Here is a 25614-nt window from a genome sequence, read left to right on the forward strand (position 1 = left end):
TTAAAAGAGAAGGTTATGAATTTTGGGCAATAAATTATATTTTAAACATGGAATTCTTGTAGTTCTTTTATTTTCAGGAAACTACTTGATGTAGAATCATTCACAGCAACCACGGTTGATATTTCTGGGAAGACAAAAGTACAAAAATTCCAGACAATATATTAATGACAAAAATTAGTTTGAAATATTTAAAGATATTAATAGTTAAAAAAAATTTTTTTCCTAAGGTAATCACTGATTTTTTATTGTAATTTTTTTGTATATTTTATTGATTATGCTTTTACAGTTGTCCTAATTTTTTTGGCCCCCCTCTGCCTTCCACTCCCCTTCCCCTTCAACAACCCCCCTCCTCCCTTAGTTCATGGCCATGGGTCGTGTGTATAAGTTCTTTGGCTTCTACTTTTCCTACACTATTCTTTACATCCCCCTATCTATTTTTTCCCCACCATTTATGCGTCTTCATCCCTGCACCATTTCCCCCTTTCTCTCCTTTCTCCTCCCAGCTGATAACCCTCCAAATGATCCCCATACCTATGATTGTGTTCCTGTTCTGGTTGTTTGCTTAGTCTGTTTCTGTTTTTATTTTTTAGATTCAGTTGTCGATAGTTGTGAATTTGTTGCCCTTTTAATGTTCATGGTTTTGATCTTTTTTCTTAAATAAACCCCTTTAACATTTCCTGTAATAATGGCTTGGTGATGATGAATTCCTTCAGCTTTACCTTGTCTGGGAAGCACTTTATCTGCCTTTCAATTCTAAATGATAGCTTTGCTGGATAGAGTAATCTAGGTTGATGGTCCTTGCCTGTCATGACTTTGAATACTTCTTGTCAGCCCCTTCTTGCCTTTAGGGTTTCTTTTGCAAAATCAGTTGACAATCTTATGGGAACTCTTTTGTAGCTAACTGTGTGCTTTTCTCTTGCTACTTGTAAGATTCTCTTTATCTTTAATCCTTGGCATTTTAATTGTGATGTGTCTTGGTGTGGTCCTCTTTGGATCCAACTTGATTGGGACTCTGCGCCTCCTAGACTTGCATGTCTATTTCCTTCACCTAATTAAGGAAGTTTTCTTTCATTATTTTTTCTTTTTCTTTTTTTTTTTTAATATTGAACGCTTCACGAATTTGCATGTCATCCTTGCGCAGGGGCCATGCTAATCTTCTCTGTATCGTTCCAATTTTAGTATATGTGCTGCCGAAGCGAGCACTCATTATTTTTTCAAATAGATTTCCAATTTCTTGCTTTTCCTCTTCTGGCATCCCTATGATACGAGTATTGGACCTCTTGATGTGGTCCCAGAGGCTGCTTATACTACCCTCGTTTTTTTGGATTCTTTTCTTCTTCTTCTGATTGGTTTTTTTGCTTCCTTATGTTCCCAATTATTGATTTGATTCTTGGCTTCATCTACTCAACTGTTATTTCCCTGTAAGTTGTTCTTTATTCCAATTAGTGATCCTTTGTTTCTGACTGGATTTTTTTTTATGCTGCTGAGGTCCTCACTAAGTTCCTGAGCATTCTTTTTTTATTTTTATTTTTAAGGATTCTATTTATTTATTTTTAGAGATAGAAAGGAGGGAGAAAGAGGAGAAAAACATCAGTGTGTGGTTGCCTCTTGCACTCCTTCTACCAGGGACTTGGCGTGCAGCCCAGGCATGTGCCCTGACTGGGACTTTGGTTCACAGGCCAGCAGTCAATCCACTGAGCCACACCAGCCAGGGCTCTTTAAGCATTCTTATAAACAGTGTTTTGAACTTTGCATTCAACAGACTGCTTATCTTCATTTCATTTAGCTCTTTTTCTGGAGTTTTAATCTGTTCTTTCATTTGAGCCACTTCTTTTTCTCCTTATTTTGGCAGCCTCCCTGTGTTTGTTTCTATGTATTAGGTAGAGCTGCTTTGACTCCCTGTCTTGGTAGTGTGGCCTAACGTAGCAGGTGTCCTGTAGGGTCCAGTTGCATAGCCTCCCCTATCATCCAAGCTGGGCGTTCAAGGCATGCCTTTCATGTGGGCTGAGTACACCCTCCTCTTGTAGTTGAGCCTTGGTTGCTGTTGGCAGATCAGTGGGAGGGACTTACCCAGCCCAGTCAGCTGCAAGGGCTGGCTGTGACCATTGACCATCAACCTCTGCTCTCCGTGGAGGATCAGCTGTGCAGGGGCAGGGTGTTGCTCCAAAGTAGCCTGTAGCTGTGCATTGGGTGTGCTCACCCTGGGGTTTCCTGGGTGGTGCAGTCCAAGGTCAGCCCCCACCTTGTTAATAATGTTAATGTAAAATAATGTTAAGGTATCCATTGTACATGATCTGATTTTCTTAGTTTCTCATTTAGCTAATTTTGATGGAGCAACTGCTACATGCTTAGGGACCCCCAAGTAAGGTCCTCTGAGTATGTGGGGAAGGCAGACATACTCGTACTTTTCCCCAAAATGCTGTAGAAGCCCAGAGGAAGAAGTTATGTTGAAGAATGTAAATTTGAACCAGGATGACTCGTATGGCCCAGCAGAAGGATAAAGGAAGGGCATTTCAGGCCTGTACTGAGATTTGAAAACAGGTAGAGAGATATGAAAGTAAAAGGTTTAGTGAGTGGCTGTGCTGTGTGGGTAGAGAGTAGACTCTTTTGTGTATGGTTGGCTAAAGGGTCAGAGATATGTACGTAACCACAGATTGGATGATGATTTTAAAACGATTCAAATGCTATGCCCAGGAGTTTGGAGCTTATCCTTCAGAATACAAGTTTTAGCAAGAGCTCATGTGATTATATTGTGCTTTATGTAGATCAGTCTGACATTATTTTGAGTTGAATGTTAGAGACAGTAGAGGCCAGAGAGCCTTAGAAGGCAGTTGTAGCGCTGTGGATAAAACATGCTTAGTGCTGTGACAGTACCCGTGAAAGTGAAGTGGAGAGGTCATGGTTAAGAACGATGATCAACTGCACTTGATTTACAATTAAAGTCTTTAATTTACACCAATTTTGAATATGCATATTGAGTTTGTATTATAACATCCTATTTTTTTTTATGTAAGTGGGGAGCTTCTATGATACAGATGCTAGACTTGCATTCTGTAATCTGTTAAGTGAAACTTATTTTTAAAAATCCAGCTTTGTTTTGTTTTGTTTTTTCCATTTTAAAAGATTTTATTTATTTTTAGAGAGAGGAAGGGAGGGAGAAAGAGGGAGAGAAACATCAATGTGTGGTTACCTCTCAAGTGCCCCCTACTGGGGACCTGGCCTGCAACCCAGGCATGTGTCCTGACTGGGTATTAAACTGGCGACCCCTTGGTTTGCAGGCCGGCACTCAATCCACTGAGCCACACCGGCCAGGGTGTCCATTTCTAAATTAAGGTGTAATTTACATACAGTAGGAGTCATCCTTTTTAGTACAAAGCTCTGCAAATTTTGACAAATATACAGTCATATCACTACCACCATAATCAAGATACAAAATAATTTCATCTCCCATCAAAATTCCTTATTAACCTTAGTAGCCAACCTTTCTCCCTACATTCCAGTCTCTGGCAACAACTGATCTGTTTTCTGCTCAAATAGTTTCCCCTTTCCAGAATACCACGTGAATAGAATCAAAAGGCCTTTCTTTTACTTAACATATTACACTTAAGATTCATCCATGTTATTGTGTGTATCATTAAATTGTTTCTTTTTATAGTTGAGTGGCATTCCATTATATGGATGTACCACGGTTTGTTCATTCCTCAGGTGAGGCATATATGGATTGCTCTGTTTTTATTTTTTTAATGGAAAATTTACTAATTAGCTTGGAAGTTTAACTCAACAGATAAAAAGCCTAAGGGATATAAGAAGTTAAAATTAGAAAGAAAATTTGTGTCCATGTCATGAGTATAAATGTATGTGTGTTCATAAATAAGGACTTAGAAGAGTAATATGAAAAAAATGAATATAAGAAACTTGTTGGAATTGTTAGATTGTAGGTGATTGGCTTCTTAATTTTCTAAATTTCTATTTTAACTAGAACCCCTTTTTTTTTTTATCATAACTTCATATAGGAAAAATTAGAATACAAGGAACTCCCATATACCTTGTAGTCAGATTCACCAGTTGTTTATATTTTGCCCCCTTTGTTCTATCACTTTTTCTCTACATATATGTATAGACATATGCATATTTTTTTGAAATATTTGATAGAAAATTGGACACATGCTCCTCATCTGTAAATACTTCAGTGCACATTTCTAAAAACAAGGACATTCTAATACTTAACCACAGTATAGTTAAAAAAAAATTAGGAAATTTAACATTTATACAATATTACCTAATCCAAAGAACATATTCACAGTTCGACTGCTGTCCCAATAATATCTTCATAAAAGGTACCATAATCTTCCTTTTTATCCTCTGTGTTCAGAATCCATTCCAGGATTCTGAATGTATTTATCTGTCTTGCCTCTCTAGATTCCTTTAATTGAAACAATCTCTCAGCCTTTCTTTATATTTCTTGATCTTGACTTTTTAAAAAATAAGTACATTCTTTAAGAATACAGTGCCCCTCGATTTGCATTTATTTGCTATTTCCTCATAATTAGATTGAAGTTATGCATTTTTTGCAGGAATACCACTGAAGTTGTGTCTTTCTTAGCATATCGTATGTAAAGGCACATGATTTGCCTCTACATATGATACTGGGTGTCTCATATTGGTGATTTTAACTTTGATCACTTGGTTAAGGTGGTGTCTACCATGTTTTCCTCTGAAAAGTTACTTTTTTTTTAGTTTCTAAGTAATTTGTGTTGAGATGCTTGAGATATATAAATACCCTATTCCTCTTCAACCTTCTACCCCTTACCCATTCATTTTAGCATCCATTGATGATTTTTTTTCCTCATGTCATCGTTCCATATATTTATTAAGTAGCATTTTGCTGTAAGGAAGAGTTTCTCTTCTCTACCATTTTAACATTTATTTCTGTCTATATTTATCTATGTATTGATAAATATATCAGTATAACTCATGAATTCTTATTTCATTCAGTGGATTATAATTTATTATAATTTCTTTTGATACTTGAAATGCCTCTGCTTTGGCCAGTGGGATTTCCTTCTAGCTGACTCATATTGTCTCATGATTCCTTTTGGTAGTTTCTTTCTAGCTCATCCTGTACTTTCTGTGCCCCAGCCCCAGGATTAGCCATTTTTGCAAGGATCCCAGATTCCTTTTAGTGGGGAATGGTGTTTCAAAATGACAATGTAGCTGCTAGCTGAGTGCTTGTTTTTATTACTTGTAGGCTTTCTCAGAGGACACAGTGGGGACACACACACACACACACACACACACACACACTCTCACACACACACAATTTAATTTCATTTTAAAGAGATATTTAAGGACCACATGTAAAAATCTTACGTGATTTATATGTTTCCATAGTAATGTAGCCACCAGTTAGTTAACAGTTAGAATGAAGAAATTATTAAACTACTTAAATGTCACCTGTCTGTAGTAGCTTTTAAAACTTTATAGACTGAAATTATCAGAAAGGCAGTGGTGATTGGTGCAAAGAGCATCCTGCCAACTTTCCTTCATACTACCTGCTTTGGGCATGTTAACTTACCCTTTTCCTCAGTTAGAAAAGAGTGAAAATACTTACTTCAGGGATTATAAAACACATAAAAAAACACCTGCTAGGCCCTGGCTGGGTAGCTCAGTTAGTTACCAATATTGAACCCTGAGGTTGCGAGTTCAATCCCAGGTCAGGGCACATACAAGAATCAACCAGTGAATGCCTAAATGAGTGGAACAGCAGGTTGATGTTTCTCTATCCCTCTTCCTCTTTTTCTCTAAAATTAATTAAAAAAAAGAAAGAACAACCTGCCACCCATTGTAGTTGCTCAGTTAAGTGTTGATTTCTGATGATCTCCCTGTGCATTTTCCTTTTTTTCCTTTCTGTTTCTCTAGCTTTTGTCACTGGTCAAATGGTTGAAAATTGTTTTATTATTAAATTATAAATACCACCTAGGGCAGGATTTCTGTTTGTTATGGGAGCATGTGCCTCCTCTGAGGTCAAGGGGAGTTGCTGATTGCATATGAACCTTACTCCGTAGACCTTATGTGCATTGCACAATCATCTCTAATTAGAACAAACTGATTACTGGTAAAATGTGAGATTTAGAGATGGAGATGTGATTAAAATGTAGGATTCTATATTCTTCCTAAGCATTCATAATAACCACTTAAAAAAACCTTTAAACATCTTTATTGAGACATAGTTCATATGCCACACAATTCATCCATTCTAAGTATACATTCAGTGGTTTTTAGTATATCACAGAGTTGTACAATAATCACCACAATCAATTTTAGAATGTTTTCATCACCCCAGAAAGAACCCCATGTACCCACTAGCAGTCACTCCCCAGCCCCCGTCCTTGCAGGCTCTGGCAACAGCTAATCTAAGTTCTGTCTCTATGGATTTGCCTATTCTGGACATTTCATATAAATGAAATCATATGATATGTGGTCTTTTGTGACTGCTTAATGCATAATGTATTCAAAGTTCATCTATGTTAAGTATTGAATGTAGTATAGGCATACCTCAGAGGTATTGTGGGGTTAGTTCTAGAGCTCCACAATAAAGTGAATATCACAATAAAGCACAGAATTTTTTGGTTTCCCAGTGCATATAAAAGTTATGTTTACACTATACTGTAGTATAAGTGTGCAATAGCATTATGCCTAAAAAAAAAATGTACATACCTTAATTAAAAATACTCTATTCTGTAGTCTATTAAGTGTAAGTAGCATTATGCCTAAAAATATACATATATTAATTAAAAAATACTTTTCTGCTAAAAAATGCTATCAAATGAGCCCTCAGTCAGTTGTGATCTTTTTGCTGGAGTAAGGCATGGCCTCAGTGTTGATGGCTGCTGACTCAGCAGCTTGGTGGCTGCTGAAGATTGGTCACTGTGGCAGTTTCTCAAAATAAGACAACAATGAAGTTTGCCACATAGATTGACCTTCCTCTCACAAATGATTTCTCAGTAGCATGAGATGCTGTTTGATAGTATTTTACCCGCAGTAGAATTTCTTTCAAAATTGGAGTCAGCTCTGCAAACCCTGCCATTGCTTTATCAACTAAGTATATGAAATACTCTAAATCCTTTCTTGTCGTTTCAACAGTCTTCACAGCATCTTCACCAGGAATAGATTCCATATCAAGGAACCACTTTCTTTGCTTATTCCTAAGAAGCAACTCCTCTATTAAAATTTTATCATGAAATTGTAGTACTTCTGTCACAAGTTTCAGCTTCTACTTCTAATTCTAGGTCCTTTGCCATTTCCATCACATCTGCAGTTACTTCCTCCACTGAACTCTTGAACTCCTCAAAGTCATCCATGAGGGTTTGAATGAACTTCTCAACTCCTGTTAATCTGTTAATGTAGATATTTTGACCTGTTTCCATGAATCACAAATGTCCTTAATGGCATCTAAAATAGTGAATCCTTCCCAGAGGGTTTTCAATTTCCTTTGCCCAGATCCGTTAAAGGAATCATGCCAGCCATAACCTTGCAGAAGATGAGGTCTGTCCAGAAAGTGTCCAGCCATGTACTAAGAAAAAGAGACGTTTATTGAAGAAGATACAAGATACAAGAAACATTGTACATAGGAAAATGACACCTCAGTCCCCTTCGAAGTAGGCACCTTGGGACCTCACACAGTTCTCCCAGCATCTCCTCCACGGTTTAAAACTCTGCAAAATCCTTTATTGGAATCACAGTTTGAATGAAGTCATTAGCAACTGTAGCACGATGTTCCTTCTGCTCTTGGACACAGTAGGTTTTGGAATCCCCAGATCAGCTTCTAGTTCTCATACTGTCAATCACCAATCTTTGTTGATTGTAGCCCATACACGTCCAGCATTCTCAGGTCTTCTTCTTATTGCAGGCCTTCCAGAATGTGAATCAGTTTCAACAGATTCTTGACCATCTTTGAGGCATTTGTGCCATGCATTCATTTGCACTGCACTCATGCATTGTCCCGGCAAGCCTTCTGAATCCTCTGAATAGTTAATGCAGAGGAATGTTCAAAGTTAAAGCAAAACTTGATGTGGATTTGTTGCTCTACTTGCTTAGTCATTTTGAATTTGATGGCTGCACAGTATACATGCTCACTCAGTGGCGTCGACCACCCTCACTGACTAGTACAATGAAGTCATCTTTGTTCACGCATGTGCATCCCAATCCACTCTCCTTGGCTGCCAGGTTACATCAATGTTGCACAAACTGTTCTTGTTATATTAACGATGGCTAGACTTTTTCTGGACAGATCTTGTCTTTTTTAAATAATAAGGCTTGAAAGTCAAAATTGCATCTTTATCCATGGGCTACAGGATGGATGTTGCGTTAGAAGGGGTAAAAACATTAATCTTATTATACATCTCCATCAGAGCTCTTGGGTGACCAGGTGTATTGTTAATGAACAGAATATTCTGAAAGAATTTTTTTTCCTGAGCAGTATGTCTCAACAGTGGGCTTAAAACATTCAGTAAACCATGTTCTAAAGAGAAGTGCTGTCATCCAGACTTTGTTGTTCCCTCTATAGAGTACAGGCAGAGTAGATGTAGCATAATTCTTAAGGGCCCTAGGATTTTCAAAATAGTAAATGAGCTTTGGCTTGAACTGAAAGTCACCAGCTGCATTAGCCCATAACAGGAGAGTCAGCCTGTCCTTTGAAGCCGCGCATTGACTTCTTCTCTAGCTATGAAAGCCCTAAATGGCATTTTCTTCCAATAGAAGGCTGTTTTGTCTACATTGATAATCTGTTATTTCGTGCAGCAACCTTCACTAATTATCTTGACATTCTGGATAACTTGCTGTAGCTTCTGTATTAGCACTTGCTGCGTCACCTTGCACAATTATGTTATGGACATGCCTTCTTGCCTTAAACCTTATGAATCAACTTCTGTTAACTTCCGATTTTTCTTCTGCAGCTTCCTCACCTCTCTCAGCATTCATAGAATTGAAGAGTTGGGGCCTTGCTCTGGATTAGACTTTGGCTTAAGGGAATAGTATAGCTGGTTTGGTATTCTATCCAGACCATTAAATCTTTCTCAGTATCAGCAATAAGGTTATTGCGCTTTCTTATCATTTGTGTTCACTGGAGTAGCACTTTTAATTTCCTTCAAGAACTTCTCCTTTTGCATTCACAACTTGGCTGTATGGCGCAAGAGGCCTGTCATTTAGCCCATCTTGGCTTTTAATGTGCTTTCTTCACGAAGCTTAATCATTTCTAGCTTTTGATTTAAAGTGAGAGATGTGCGTCTCTTCCTTTCACTTGAACACTTAGAGGCCATTGTAGGGCTATTAATTGGCCTAATTTCAATATTGTTGTGTCTCAGGAAATAGGGAGGCCCCTGTAGAGGGAGAGAGACAGGGGAATGGCTGGTCAGTGGGGTAGTCAGAACACACACAACATTTATCAATTAAGTTCACTCTCTTACACAGATGCAGTTTATGGTGCCCCAAAACAGTTACAATAGTAATGTCAAAGATCACTGATAACAGATCACCATAATGAATATAATAGTAATGAAAAAGTTTGAAATATTTTAAGAATTACTAAAATGTGACATAGAAGAAACACAAAGTGAACAAATGCTGTTGGGAAAATGGTGCTGGTAGACTTGCTTGACACAGGGTTTCCAAAAAACCTTCAGTTTGTTTAAAAAAAAATTACAGTTAACTGTGAAGTTCAATAAAGCAAAATTCAGTGAAATGTGATATGCTTGTACTTCATTCTTTTAAGCTGAATAATTTTATTTTAATTTTTATTTATTGATTTTAGAGAGAGGAAGGGGGAAAGAGAGAAAAAGAAAGAGGAGCACAGATTTGTTGTTCTACCTATCCATGCATTCATTGGTTGATTCTTATATGTCACCTCACCCGGGATCAGACCTGCAACCTTGGCGTGTGGAGACGATACTAACCAACTGAGCTTTCTCGCCAGGGCAAAGCTGAATAATATTTTATTTTTAAAAAAAGATTTATTTATTTATGTTTAGAGAGAGGGGTAGGGAGGGAGAAAGAGAGGGAGAGAAACATCAGTGTGTGGTTGCCTCTTGCATGTCCCCCATTAGGGACCTGGCCTGCAACCCTGACAAGTGCCCTGACTGGGAATCAAACGAGTGACGCCTTGGTTTGCAGGCCGGCACTCAATCCACCGAGCCTCACCAGCCGGGGCTAATATTTTATTATGAGGATTCTAATTTCTCCACATCCTCACTAACACTTGTTATTATCTGCCTTTTTTATTTTTGTTTCTAAGTGGGTACAAAGTGTTATCTCCTTGTGGTTCTAATTTGCATTCTCCTAATGGCTACTGATTTTGAGCATGTTTTTTATGCGCTTACTTGACATTTGTATTTTCTTTGGAGAAATACCTATCCAGATCTTTTGGTCACTTTAAAATTGGGTTATTTGTCTTTTTATTATTCACTTGTAATGGTTCTTATAACAACCACTTTTTGATGGCCTAGTGAGTGCCAGGACCGTGGTAGGTGCTTCAGATGTATTCCTTTATTTAATTCTCATAAAAGCCACAAATGGTACGTGTTCTGCCCTGTTTACATATGAGGAGATTCATGATCAGAGTTAAAACAACTTATCTAAAGAGAGTTTTAAGTGCTAGCCATCAAGATTCTAACCTCATATAAGCTGAAAGTTCCTGTTTTGTTGACTACCCTGCTGCTGATCTTTCATGTTGTTGAAGCAGTGCCCATGTTCTAGGCCTTAGAATGAACATTTCCAGGTAGCAAAGAGAGAATTCATACACGAAAAAATTAATTGTCAAAACCCCTTCAAATATTTTATGTATCTATAAGATATCTATTTCAGGAGATTTGTGTATAAACCAAGTTAAAATAGGGTCAGAATTTAGCTGTGACAAGAACTTTGTAAATAATGAAATCATGACGAACATCCTTGCGTAATGTGAGTAATCTCTTTTCTAAGTTTGCTGAAGTTGTTATATTCAGTTTCCCTAGAACAGGGCACATATCAAATAAATTGTAAAGTATATATTAACTTTTTTCCTAATCTGGATGAAAAGTTGGTTGATCATTAGTTTGATGAGCTTTTCAAAACAAGCAAGATGAAGAGAGATCTGTGACCTGTGGGAACTTGTCTGGATTCCGCCCCACAAAGAATCAAGACATTTCCTAGTATCAGTTAATAATTTATCATGTACAGTTAGGAAATGGCAGGCTTGGGGAAGGGCACAGTGATGATGAAAAGCTGAAGAGTTGAATTGATAAAATGAAATTGGCCTGTGGAGGACTTGATTTTAGGTCGCTCATTCAGACTTTTGACAGGGGAAAAGGGGACCCTAGGTAATTCTGCTCTACATGGAACAGAAAAAATTAGGATTTAGCATAATTTAAGAAAAAATTAGGAGAATTCATCATAATTTCTGTTCCATTTATTCACTGTTTATTGAATACACCTGTCGTGCTGAGAACTGGGGATATAAAGAATTTAAAAAAAAAAAAAGATGTGGTATCTGCTTTTAAGCTGACATTTGTAGTGTTTCACAGAAAAGGAATTTTTTAGACTGGCTCTTGAAGGGTAAAATGGAGTTTGCTGAGACAGAAGTACAGAGGGAGCAGCACTGGCACAGGCATGCGAGCCCCGAGCGGACTCCCATGCCCTGAGACCTGCACATATTTCAGCGTGGCAGGAGCTTAGGTTCCATGCCTGACGTCCATGATATTAATATGGTTTCTCTGGTAGGCACACTTTCAACTTCTTAGCCTCCCCGTACCCACCCTTTCCTCCTCATTCTCAGCTGATTACTTCGTTGAAAAATTGGAAGCCATTAGACCTAAACTCCATCTTCTTTCCCAAGACCTATAACGCCATCTAGTACCACACACATCTGATCCTTCTTTCCTTAAGTCTCCTCTCCCTATCGCAGGCCACTAGATCTCATCACCTGTCACCTTAAGACTTCTCTCCTTGTATCTCCTTTCCCCTGGTTCATTACCGTCATCAGGCAAACATGCTCAATATGTCAGTCTTAAAAACAAACTTTTCTTGATACTGCACTCCTCTCCAAAGACCACTCCATTGCATTGTTCCCTTATATAATTTCACTATACTCTGACTTCTACCTTCCCCCGCTCCCTTAAAATTGCTTTTGTCAAAGTCACCTGCCCTCTCCATGTTGCCAAATCCAGCAGGTACTTCACACAGCCCACTCCTCCCTCCAGATTCTTTCTGCCCTTCAGTTTGTAACACTGTGCTCTCCTGGCTTCCTCTTGATTCACTCACTGGCTGCTGCTTCCCCTTCTCTCCCAGACCTCTAAATAATGGAGTTCCCTGGCGTGTTGTCTTGGGCTCTCTCTCTCTCTATTGTTCTCGCAAGGTGAGCTTATCAGTTCCCATGGATTTAAATACCTTCCTGTTATGCAGATAATTATCTGCATTTTATCTCCAGTGGGGACCTCTCCTTTGAGCTTCAGACTCCCAACTGCCTGCTTATCTCAGAAACTTCTCATACTTAATGTGCCTAAAATGGAACTTGATCCCCTCTACTCCCACTTGCATTCTTTTTATCAGTAAATGACACTACTGTTCTTGAATCATCCTTGCCCTTTCCCTGCCCACTTAAATCTCCTTCGTTCTATCTGGATTCTATGGAGTCTATCTCCAAAATTTATTTTGAACCCACTTCCTTTTCTCCATCTCCGCTGGCTGACTGCCTCCACTGTAGTCCAGGCCACCATCATTTCTTAGTTGGACTACTCTAGCAGCCTCCTCTCTCCCCACCTCTGTTCTTGCTCCCTCTTCCCCAGTTCATTCTGCATACTGTTGTAAGGATATTCACAAATCAATCTATTTCACTTCCCTGTTTAATCATTTCAGGGTCTTCCCAGATTTCCTACCTTGGTGTGCATGATCTGGTCCATGCCTGGTTCTCCCATTTCATTTCATGTCACTGGCCTTCCCCGCTACCCACTTACCCCCGCCCCCCGCCCCCCATACTGAGTTACTGTGCTCTAGTGACACTGGTTATGTTTTACTTTCTTGCAACATACCACACTCTTTTCTCAGGGACCTGGCAGTTTCCTCTTTGAAAGGCCAGCTCTTTTTGTTTTTTTAATTGGGTCTTAGCTTACATTCCTTTGCTCAAAGATTTCATTCCTTGACTGCCCTACCGAAAGTAGGTTCTTCCTCTTTTTGTTTGCTTCCTAATACTTGCAATTATTTTGTCTGTTTACTTTGTTTTCTTCTCCACCAAAAAAATGTAAACAGTGAAAAGAGGGATTGGGTCTGACTTGTTTACTCTTATAGTACCTACAACAGTGTTTGGCATATAGCAAGCACTCATTAAATATTTTATGAAATGATAGAAGGAAAAGGAAGGGCAAAGTGAAATGGGTGAGGTAGGTGGGGAGAGAGAAAAAATGCAGAAGGAGAAGGGGGATAGATAGAGAGAGAGGAAAGAAAGAAAAGGGAAATGGTGAGGGATGGAGGGAGGGAGGAAGGAAGGAAGGAGGGAGGGAGGGAGGGAGGGAGGGAGGGAGGGAGGAAAAGGAAGGGAGAGAAAGAGAAAGAAATGCTTACTGAGTAGCTGCTGCATTCTGGACTCCTGTATCCTTCTAGTGTTGTTCCTGTCTCGATCCCAGCCACCACCAGCGTGCTTGCAGTTTGTCAGAGGAATTATGTAACACCCTAAGGTGCCCTCATCTTTCACAGACCCCTCAAGTTTCTCTCTGTATCTAACAGTCTGTATGAAACACTTGAGGCTCTGGAGCCCGTAAGAGTCCTGTCTATCATTTTTTTACCATGAGCCAGGATATCTGCTTGGTGCTTTACACACTGGATTCCATTTAATTCTGGAAAGTCATTGGCATTGTCCACCTTCTTCCCTGCCTCCTCACCAGAGATACACAGAGAAGTATCTGGCTCATAATCATATAGCTAGTGAGTGCAGAAAGCCCTTAGTATTCCAACCCAAGCCTTTGTGACTATAAAGACTGTTCCTTCCACCCCATGAGGTATGTATAGTGGTTCCCTAAATATCAAACAATCAATAGGCAGGTGGTTATTAATCTGTCAACAAGAAATGTCCAAACCTGTAGAGAATTTTTATTAAAGTTTATCTGATGCCCTGGCTGGTGTGGCTTAGTGGATTGAGCGCTGGCCTGTGAAATGAAGGGTTGCCAGTTCGATTCCTGGTTAGGGCATGTGCCTGGGTTGCAGGCCAGGTCCCCATTTGAAGGTGTGTGAGAGGCAGCTGGTCGATGTTTCTGCTGCACATTGACATCTCCCTCCATTTCTTTCTCCCTCACCTCCCCTCTCTCTAAAAAGTAAATAAAATCTTTTTTAAAAAGTTACTTGAGCCAACACTGATGATATATGCCAGGGAGCAAGACCTCAAATGCTCCAGAGAATGCAGTTTTGCAGTTTTGTTTATGCTCTGAAACTGAGGAGGGAGTGTAAGGAAGATTACATGAGGGTGGGAGAAAGCAAGGCAAGATTATTTGCTTTCTTGAGGGTGGTGATTAACCTAGTTATACAGAAACAATGGACAGAGTTTGCTTAAGGCAAAGATAAACCTTTTACTATTGATAAAAAGTTACATGCCTGGGGCAGGACTACCCACCGTGACTTGCCCATTTCGGAATTTGGTCAGATCATCCTGTGGTTACTTTTCATATGTGTATCAGCTGTAGATCATGAATCTCAAGTCCAGCCTCTTCCTTATAACCTTCTCCTTATCACCATCATCTTTCGCCTGGACTGGGGCAGTAGCCTCTTAACCAGTCTCCCTGCCTCCCCATTTGCCTCCTAACAGTCCATTTTCCGACTGGCAGTCAGGTTTGTTTTTTAAAATCTATAAATTGGATTGTGCTACTTTCCAGTTTGTACTCATTATGCTTAAAATAAAACCCAGACTCCTAATCATGACCTGTAAAGCCCGTTGTTATCTTGTCTGCATGTTTCTCTGACCTTAGATCCTTCTGCTCTGCTTTGCTCTAGCCATACTGGTCGTCTTATAGTTCCTTTAACTGGCAAGCTATTTTCTACCTCAAGTTCTTTATAAAACTAGCTTCCCCACCTAAATCTTTACATGGATGGCTCATGGACATAATTTAAGTATCACCTCCTCAGATTGGCCTATCTGACCAGGCTATCTAAAATAGAACACCCAACACAAATAAATAAACTTTCTCTATATCCCATTAACCTGCCTTATTTTCTTCATAGCGATATTCTTTATTTTTTTGCTTGTTCATTGACCCTCTCCCCCACTAGTATATGAGCTTCATGAGGGTAGGTTCTTTGAATTAACCATATTTTCAAGGATGGTGCCTAGCACCTAAGGAGCACTCATATTTGTTGGGAAAAAAAAGGGAAATAAAACTTGTTTTATGGATTTAGTAACAATTTTATTTAGATAAGAGTCATAACATCTCTGTTTTTAGGGTTTTTGAAAATTACTACTGTGTAAATGTCAACCTAGTACCTATACTGATTCCATGATTGAAACTGAGTCTTTTCCCCAGTTCATTTAGAACTCGTCAGATTGAGGCTGTTCCGACCAACTCTGCAGTTGAAGGATTTAAAGCAAATCTTATCTTTAAAGAGATTGAGAAGAAACTTGAAGAGGTAAGTAATATTTATATAAAATACTACCAAGAGGACCTGGAGGCTAGAGAAAGCGCATCTAGATTTCAGATGTTGCCATGAAGTGGTACAAGTTGAAAATTTATATCATGTTATCAAGTATTGAGTGTATTTTAGATATCTGAGTGTCTATTATGGTTTCCTTGTAAATCTGGTAAGAGTGCATTTCAGAGATGTATAAATCTCCAGATTTGAGTTATATAAAGAACTATGGTAAATTGCTGTTAAAACCTTAACTTCAGAGGAAAGGCTAACACTTACCACTCTTTTCTCCATCTTCTCTTTGTCAGGGAGATAATAATTATGGACAGAGTTTATATGTAAAGGGGTTGTCATTTATTTTGGTGCAATTTTATTCTGAATTAAAAAGATCTTACATGGAACTGTTCAAATGACTATTTAAAGTGAACCTTTAAAGCTACCTAATATCAAAACTCTTTTTAAAAAGAAATCTTTTGTGCTTGATTTATTTCAAAGTAGTTTTTAATTTATTTTTTCTTATTGTGAAAATGATGCTATATTTTGCCCTGGTGGTGTGACTCAGTTGGTTGGAACATCATCCAGTCCCCAAAAAGTTGTGGGTTCAGTTCCCAGTCAGGGCACATACCTGGGTTGCGGGTTCAATCCCCAGTCTGGGTTCTTGTGGTAGGCAACTAATCGATGTTTCTCTCTGGCATTGGTATTTCTCTGTCTCCTTTCCTCTTTCTCTAAAAGCAATGAAAAAGTGTCCTTGGGTGAGGATAAAAAAAGTTTGTTTTAAGATGCTAATTTTAAAGTAGTTCCACGATACAGAAACATATAAGACAGAAAAATTTTAAATCTCCTGAAATGGGAACATTTGAGATCTTACTCCCTGTCATATGTCATCAATATGACTCAAACTCTTACAAAAAATTTTTAAAAAAATTTCCTGAAATGTTAGCGTTCACTAACATGTTAACAATTGTTGGAATTCTTTCAGACATCTCTTTGTGTGTATGAACGTACAGTTTTATATAACTAGGATCGTACAATACATGTTGAGTTTTTAAAATATTACTGTATGTACAGATGTTTTTATGTACAATAATTAGTTCTTGATAGATCCTACTCGGCAATCTAACAGTAACTCTTTCTCCAAGAAGAGTTATTTTCAGGCAAAATGAGATATTTATTTCATTGTTTTAAAACCTAAAAGCACCTTGGGATTTTATTATTGATTTCAATTTTGAGACTTACAAGGCAGTCACAGCCAGAGTCACACAATCCCAGTCGCATATCTACTAAGCTGACCAAAGTGGGCTGAAATAAAGAAAAGGGCTCAGAACACTTGAGCTGTGCATTTCACTGTGTTAGAGCCGCAGTGTGGATGGCAAACATTTTGCGTATCTTGTAACTCCCTTATTGTAGCACAAAAGACTTCATAACATCTAAGGTGATTGCATTGAATGTATTTGGCGGGGAGGAGATAGCTAAGGTGACCGATGTGTCTTGACAAAGGACCCTGCATTTCTAGGATTTTCATAGGGATCAACAGCCTCTCTGAGGTAGAGAGGACCAGGGCTGACAGTGCTGGGCAGGTGGGTGATGGTCCACCTGCTGCAGACCTGTCCCGCCACCATCGTGTGGGAATACACTTACGTGAGACTGCGTGCTATACTTTTTATTTTATAACCTACTTTTTCCTTTTGACAGTATATTCTGTGCCCTTAAATATAAATCCTTACCATCAGTCTTAATGACCTCATTGTACTGGTTTGAATGTGTGTACCATAATCTAACTAGCCTCCTCTGATGAACCTCAGGTTGTGTTTAAATTTCTTAAGTAAAGCAGTGGTTTAATAAATTTCCTTTTGCACTCATCTTTAAACACTTAATGCCATGATTACCTAATCATAAATAATTAAAGGGGGAAATTGTGGGATAGTTGGGTATGTGTGTTTTGCATTTTGATACATATTGCCAAATTATCCACAAAAAAGAGAACACTGCTTTACAAATTTAATAATAATTCATGAAAGTGACTGTTTTTTTTCTTCAGACCTTTTTCAGTGCTATGTTGGCTGGTTAAAAGAAACATCTTTGCCAATCTAGTAGGAAAAACTATCTCATTTAAAAAACTTCCTTTCATGCCAGCAATATTTGCCTACAGAGTAACCAATAGTGTAGTTGCTTCTGCCAAGTTGCTCCATTTTTTCAACTTTATTCTGTTAAAAAATCAAATAAAATAATTAGTTAGGAGAGCATCTGGTATGGCTAGATGTCAGCCATTGAATACCTCATTATTGGGATTAACAAAGCGGTGCTGTTTTTATTTCACAGTCTTCTTTTAGCTTTGCAAATGATGCCTCCTGCTCCCATTTTAATTCGTTTTTCCTCCTTCCATAACCTCACTTGCATGTACCTTGTCCCCTTGTTTTTTTTCCTCCTTCCCACGATTGTCAGTTTCCTAAATGTTTGCAGGACTAGAAAGTGAAAGAAAGTCTTGGAATCTTTTGTCAATTCATGCATTTTCTGCCTTAGCAAAGGAAGCCTGGCAAGATATTTTATTTCCACTTTTGTCTTTGTTAGCAATATCCTATTGCCCTTCTTTGAATTCTGTTAATTTTTTTGTTCTGATTATGTTTACACAGGACCTACTCCTTGACCTTTTACCTACTCAGAAAGAAGTACTTTTCTTCAGGGAAGGAGACACTTAGAAATCACTTAGTATTAATGAACTCTAGTTTCACAATAAATGTGAATTTGCTTTCCCCCTTTAACTCTCTCCCTCCTTCTTCAATTAAAAATGCTTTATTGACCAAAGGATGTGATTTTGTAAGATGATTAGATGGTTCTCAAAATTAACAGCAAGTGCAAAATTAACCTACCCCTATCTTAAGGAGGCGGGAGGAATTTCTCTCCAAGTATGTAGGTAGAATTTCTAAATGTTTGCTGGTGTCTTCCTGCTTTGACTTGTGGATGTCTGTCATAGCTGTTTTCCTGAGGCATGGTGCAAACAGATGACATGGAGGTACCTGGAAATAGTCATTCAGGAGCCACTAGCCCCAAAGAAAGCCTGGCTCTTGGGTGGCCCAATATACGAGCATTGTTAACCCACTCTTCCAGATTGTCTCCCCAGAACCTTGAGGGATAAAATATTTTAAGGAATATGGAGAAGACTTTGAACTTTTTAAAAATTCACTTATGATGACAAACTGCTTTCATAATGTAAAGTTTGGAACTATTGATGTAGTCTGCCTTGCAGTATGGTATGGTCAAATGGAAAGAACATGGAATTTGGAGTTAAACCAAACTAGGATTGAGTTCTGGTTGTACTACTTACTAGTCATATGTCCCGGCCCCTGAGGGAACATAGAGTTTAGTGGAAAGAGAGACATGGAAAAAATTTCCCAGAAAAAAAATAACTACTTTAACAAGAAACCCGGGTGCATGTACAAAGGGCTTTTGAAGTATGCAGTAGAGACAGAAAAGCCTTCCCAGAGAGTTTCATGTGAGCTGAGACTTGGTGAGATGGGGGCACGAATCAAGAACAGGAGGAAGTGTGTGCCCCGCAACAGGGCATGGAGACACGTGTATTCCTGGAATTCAGAATGGTTAGTGTGGTTAGAACATAAAGCCTGAGAAAGATTAAAAAGTATCTGAAGATAACAGTAACTATCCTTCAGATCACAAAGAATCTTCAATGATATAAAAAGGCAGACTTCATCCTATATTTTGTGGGGAGCCATTTAAAAAATCCAAACCTGAAAGTGTTAGGTGGGTTATGTTAGACAGATTACTTGGCCGCAGGATAGAGAATAGTCTGAAGGGTTCTTAACCTTTATGAGCCTCAACTGTTTTTTCAGCTCAATGCTAATATTAATACCTGTCCAACTACTTACAGGGTTTTGTGGAGATTAAATAAAAAATGTATATAAAAGCACTTAAACTTTATAGGCCTCCAAAGATTGTTATTGTTGTTAATAATTTTTCCTCAAGTTAACTTAAAATAATTTGAGTGAGATCTTTTAAGAGAAGTCAAAATAAGAGAATTTCCCTTTGACTTAAAAAATCTGACAGTCATTTTGGTTTCTTGATATAACTAGGAAATATTGGTAGTTGATATTAGGACACCCATATGTAAGAAATTCCTGCATGACTTTTGAAATAAATAGGCCTAGACTGAATATTTTTAGAATAGCTTCTTTGAAGTCCTAAGACCGCTGGTTGATTCTAGATAGGCTCAGGTATATAAGAAAAAGATTGACACACCCACTAGGTGACTAAAATAAAAAAAGGTAGATCAAAGTGGTGAGGCTGTGGAGAATTTAAACCTATGCTCATTCCAGATTTAGTGTTCTTCATTAGCAAAATTTAATTCTAGGAATTTAATCTTAAGTCAGTGAGGCTATGTAAAAATATTTAGATATACAAATGTTATTCACAGCATTGCTATAATTATGAGCCAGAAGTTAGAACTAATGTAAATATCGAGCAACAGTATTGGTTAAATATAGTACAATTCTACAATTAAAGACTATATGTGGTCATTTGAATTGCATAGAAGAGTATTTAATGACACAGTAATGAGGATAAATATTAAACAGAAAAGTGGATTATAAAACAGTATATACAATAAGACCCCATATACTAAAATATTTTCTCTTAGGTGATGAAATTATGAATTATTTATATTTTCTTTCCTTTTTTTTTTTTTGCTTATTGATATTTTCTAATTTTTCCACAGTAAAATGTGTTTTCTCTCTAAAGAAAAAGAATTACAATAAAATGACTTTTGTTTTTGTTTCTTTTTTTTTAAAAAAGATGTGTGGGGCGGTTAGCGCTGTCCTCTGTAGCCCCCTGTGTCTCCCTTTATCCCAATATGCTGTCATAATTGTCATAGTGTATTATCGCGTATCCCTCCAACTCCTCCTTCCGTATTCTTGGTGCCCAGAACAGTGTCTACTGCCAATCATTGTTTCAGTCAGTAAACATTGCAGACAGGGAAGATGAAGCAGAGTAGGAATGAAGGGGAGAGAGAGGGGCATAGAACCCAATCTACAGAGATATGTACCTGAGGTTATTTTTCCAGCTTCATTCTTCAAGATCCAAAAGTAAGTTGTAGTTGTAAATAGTACATTACTTGCATAATTCTTTATACTAATCCAGAACATGGGTTAACCGCCCCCCTCCCCACCAAAAAGACTTTGACCTCAGAACCACTCATCTTCAATTGTGGGAAACCAAAAATGTATGTAAAGGAATTTACCTGCAAAAAAAAAAGGGAGTGGGAGTTCATACATTCAGAGACACCAGAGTGAACCTTTCAGAAATTCTTGAGGTAAATGAAGGCCATTTCAGGAGAAAATGCTGTCATGCCAACCTCCCCCCATCCTCCTTTTCCTTCTACCAGTTATATCCAGAAAGCCGTTTTTAACAAAAGACTTGGCAGATGAGGGAGTTGTTGCCTGGTTGCCTTTCCGACTTTTCTGGGTAAAAGATCGGAAGGGAGCTTGGGGCCTGCCCCTCCTGGCCCAGCTGCTCATGTCAAGTATCTATTGAAACGTTTAATTTGATTTGGGATGAGGCCAGAGAACTGAGCTTAATATAATTCCCAGTGTTGTTCTTCTTTCCAGGAAGGGGAACAGTTTGTGAAGAAAATCGGCGGTATTTTTGCCTTCAAGGTGAAGGATGGCCCTGGGGGTAAAGAAGCCACCTGGGTGGTGGATGTGAAGAATGGCAGAGGATCAGTGCTTCCTAACTCAGGTCAGTGCAGGAATGGCCCCATTTATAGGGACACTGACGAGTTCACGGAGGAAAATGGGAGTCTGCTTTGGTGTTCCCCAAAAGGGCTGGCTTTAAGACCCTATTAAACTAGTGAATCCTTGGAAATAGGAGTAGATCGCAGCTGCCTCCTCCCAAAGATTGGGAGACACTATCACAGAGTTACTGGTTTGAGGCTTTGGAGTTAGACAAACTTGGCTTAGGGTCCTGGCCTTGCCACTCACAGGTTTTGACCTTGAATAAGTTCTTTAACTTCCCTGAGCCTCAAGTTTTTGTGATCGGTACATGAGAATAATAAGTGCTACCTATTTCACAAGTATAGTGGGAGGTTTAAGAGAATTGGCTCGTAATTAATCTGTAAAGTACATGGTCCAGTGTACAGTTATATGGCTTGAAAGACCTGTCTCTACTGACTATCTCTGCTTCCTCTCATCCCAGTCTTTCTTTTTTTCCCCATTTAATGTTAACCATTTATTCTATCGCTCTCCATCTCTTTCATCCCAGTCTTTCTTGAACTCACTCTCGTGAGCTTTTGTTTTCATCACTATCCCCCAGGGATTCTTGTCAAGGTCACCAGTGACCATCATGTTGCTAAATTCCCAGACCTCATGATATTTTTTCACACTTTCCACTTACCTCCTGGCTGCTTCCTTCTTGGCTTCTCTTCCTGTTTTCTCCTCATCTCCAAATTTCTAAACATTGGAGTGCTCCAAGGCTCAGTTCTGTCTACTGGGGATCTCATTTAGTCTCATGGTTATAAAACCTTATCTACACTGAGGATTCCCAGATATCATCAGTGTGGACCCAGCCACTGAACTCCAAGGTGTATATCCAGCTGCTTAATTGACAACTTTAGCTGGATATTTAATCCGCACCCCAAAACGAGCATGTATAAAAATGAACTCCTGACCTTCCTCCCACTCCCCTTTATGTACCCCTCCACTGTCTTCCCCATCTTGGTCAATTGTTGATCTAACCTACCAGTTCCTCAGTCTAAAAACTTTGACATCATCATTGGCTCCTCTTTTTCTCACACTCCACAGCCTAATCCATCAGCCAACTGTGTCTTCCCTGACTACTGCCACCTTGGTCTAAGCTTCCATCATTTTGTTGCCTACAGATTTGTCCCTACAGATTTCTTCACCACACATTAGCCAGAGTGATCGTTTTACAGCTCAAGGTCACAGTGTGACCCAGTGGCTTTCCGCTTGTTCAGAGTAAAAGCCAGAGTTGCTAGAACCACATGATCTGGCCCCAGTTTTCTCTGTCTTACCACACTCTCCCTCATTTTGCTCCAGTGACACCACCTCCTTGCATCTGCTTGAACACGGGGGGTTCCCAGATTAGGAGATCTCTACTTTGTTCCCTCTGCCTGGAATTGTCTTCTCTCAGATACCCTCATGGCTTGTTCCCTCATTTCCTTTGGATCTTTGTCCAAATGTCACCTCAGGAAGCTTTTTTCTAACCATACTTTTAAAATCACACCTCCATTATCATTCCTTATTTTTCTTTACGGTATTTATCACCATTTGATTTACTGTATAATTTTTTACTTATTTGCTTATCACTCATCCCTCCACTCACTTGAAATGTAAGCTGCATGAAGGTAGAGCTTCTTCCCTGATAGGTTCACTGCTGCAGTCGCAAGTGCCTAGAATAGTTAGATGAATCTAACTATTAGAATAATTACTGACAAATGTTAGATGTTCAGTAAAATAAGTCATTTAAAAATGGACAGCAGAATGAGTGAGTGATGCTTAATAAGCATTCAATAAGTGGTATCTCTTTTGTATGTTATGTTTCTCCTATTGGAGAGAGCCTGGTGCAACTAAGAAATATGATGGATGAGAACCAGCCTTTTGGAAGGTGTAAAATACCATGCTTTGGACTTTGAAAGTGATTTGTTGTATAATCAAGCCATTAAAGCTTTTTTAAAATAGAGAAGTAAAAGTCAGAACTGTGTTGTAGAGGATGAAGCTACTGCAATAGACTAGATGAATCGGGAAGGGAGAAATCAGAGGCAGAGAGAGCAGTTAGGAGGATGGATGTTGACACCATCAGAATGAGCAGAAATGATGGCAGTGAGAAAAAAGGATGTTGTTACAGGGTCATTGCCAAGGATATCTGGGAGAAGTTGATGCGACCTGGAAGCTGTGTTGGAGAAGGAGGTTTATTGAAGATGGTAGAGTTCATTGTTGATACATTTTGGAAGGTGCTCCTGGAGGAGAGGTTGACATCAGGAGCACAGGTAGAAGGAAGATTAGCCTTAGTTAGCAAGGAGGGATGGAGGCTTTTTTCTCTGAGAGGGTAGATAAATATTCAGGGGCATTCTGAAGTAAAGAAGAGGCTGGCAGAGCATCTGGAATAGAGGAGAGCTTGGAGATAGGAGGAAATGTTAGTAGCAGTGTTATAAGCACTGCTAAATAAGGAATCAACTGGAGATTAATGAAGAAAAAGCTGAGCAGTAGTAAGGGCCTCCATCTGGTGTAGACGGGATGGCACTGTTGTGAAAAGCTCCTGAATTATATGTAGTCTTTTTTTTCTTTCTCAAAATGAATGGACAGAAGAACTATATGTTTGACTTGTATGAGCTGCTTCATCTAGATTCTAGCTTTTAGAAATAAAAAGAACTTTTGGGATATAATGCCAATTTTTTTTAATTATTGAAGGGTTGTAGATACTTCAGGATTATATTCTGATATGCACAGGCAGATGTTAAGATGATTTAAGAATTTTTTTCTGTTTTGTTATGGGTGTTTGTTTGTCATGAAAGATAATATGCTTATGGAAAGCTTTTATTCCCTGCATATGGATCCTGGCACTGAGCTCTCCCCTCATTAGGTGCCCCGTCCCAGACCTGAACAGATTTTACCCTGGGGCAAGGTAATTTCTGCTGAAACTGACACGTGTTGGCAGCCAGGAGTGGTGCTGAAATACAGGCTTACCCAGTAAAAGCCATCACTGGAAATTGCCAGCTCCTTTTACATCAGCCAACAAATGGCCATTTGTTAGAGATCAGCTAAGTTAAAGCATCAATAACCTGTCCTAGTTTGAACTGGCATCTTAGAGAATTGCTGGTTCTTTTGGCATGTACGTAGTGTTGAGAGATTTACTTACTTTTAATGAAGTAAGATTTACTTAAATGTATTTCATTTGCTTATATTCTAAGAGTAGGGTAATGATTATACTTGAAAATTTGTGCATTTTCCATCTTTTTTTTCCTGCCTAGGTGCCTTTTAGTACCTTCTCCATGAAGTCTGCCCCTCTCCTCTCCTTTGAGACAACTCACATAGCATATCTCCAGGAAACCAACTTTAATTAATCTGACATGACACATTATTCTTTTATTCTTTTATTTTATCCTCTCACCCCACTCACTTGAGTTTTCAATCCTGCTCTTTTGTGGGGAACGTGATACAGAAAACCCCAGCGTCTCTGATCCCCAAGGTACAGTAGAAAGAGCATAGCCTTTGGAGACACCCAAACCTGGGTTTGGGTCTTGGCTCTATCATTTACTAGGTGTGTATCTTCCCTGAGTCCAGTTGTCTTGTCCAGAAAATGGTAAAAACAATTTCTATTCATGGAGCTGTTGTGGGGATTAAATGAGATAAAGTACATAAAGCACCTTAGCATAGTAAGTGCTTCATAAGTCATTGTTTTCTTCCCAACCCATATATTAAACATTTATTTTGCTTGAACACGTTAGACTTGTCTAAGACTCCTCAAGCGGATGGGGGGATCTGAGAATGCATCTGGGATTCATCAGATGCTGATGAATTGTGAAGGCCCAATTAAAACTGAGCTGAGCTGTTGAATGGGTCTGTATCCTTCTTATTCAGGGAAGCCATAAAGCCTAAGAGTTGGGAGTGTGGCCTTTAGCTGTAGGAATTCTCTGACCCTCACAGAGTTATAACAAACAAGTTATTTACGTGAAGTGGTTGGCATAGCGAGTGCTCAATAAATGCTGATATTACATCAGCAACAATAGCAGCACACACAGCAGACTTCACTTCCTAAAGCCACCTTTCAATGACTGAGTCCTTTCTTGTAATGTTAGGGTCACGTCCAACTATAAACTAAGTCCGACTGTCTCAATTTGCTAGCTTGCTTTTCCTCCCTGTTCTTTGATGTTATATGTATCTACAAGAGAACTGGATTTTCTAGATTTGTAAATTTTTATTTTTAAGGCTTCATACATTTTTTCCTGTAATAAGA

At 38.8% G+C, this 25614-nt stretch overlaps 1 protein-coding gene and 1 non-coding gene across 2 annotated transcripts in view; one reads left to right on the top strand and one right to left on the bottom strand.

The window, feature by feature from the left end:
• SCP2 (sterol carrier protein 2) overlaps nt 1–25614 on the top strand; it is a 103029-nt gene that overhangs the window by 68134 nt on the left and 9281 nt on the right. The window contains exons 13-14 of the mRNA XM_054573219.1: nt 15534–15636; nt 21252–21381. Coding sequence (XP_054429194.1) covers nt 15534–15636; nt 21252–21381 — 233 coding nt within the window. The remainder of the gene's footprint in view (nt 1–15533; nt 15637–21251; nt 21382–25614) is intronic.
• On the bottom strand, nt 1097–1203 carry LOC129071452 (U6 spliceosomal RNA). The gene has a single exon (XR_008529243.1). It is a non-coding gene; the product is annotated as a U6 spliceosomal RNA (small nuclear RNA).

Source organism: Pteronotus mesoamericanus, unplaced genomic scaffold (assembly GCF_021234165.1).
Source record: "Pteronotus mesoamericanus isolate MK-2021 breed Mesoamerican mustached bat unplaced genomic scaffold, CSHL_Meso_final contig_105, whole genome shotgun sequence".
Lineage (NCBI taxonomy): Eukaryota > Metazoa > Chordata > Mammalia > Chiroptera > Mormoopidae > Pteronotus > Pteronotus mesoamericanus.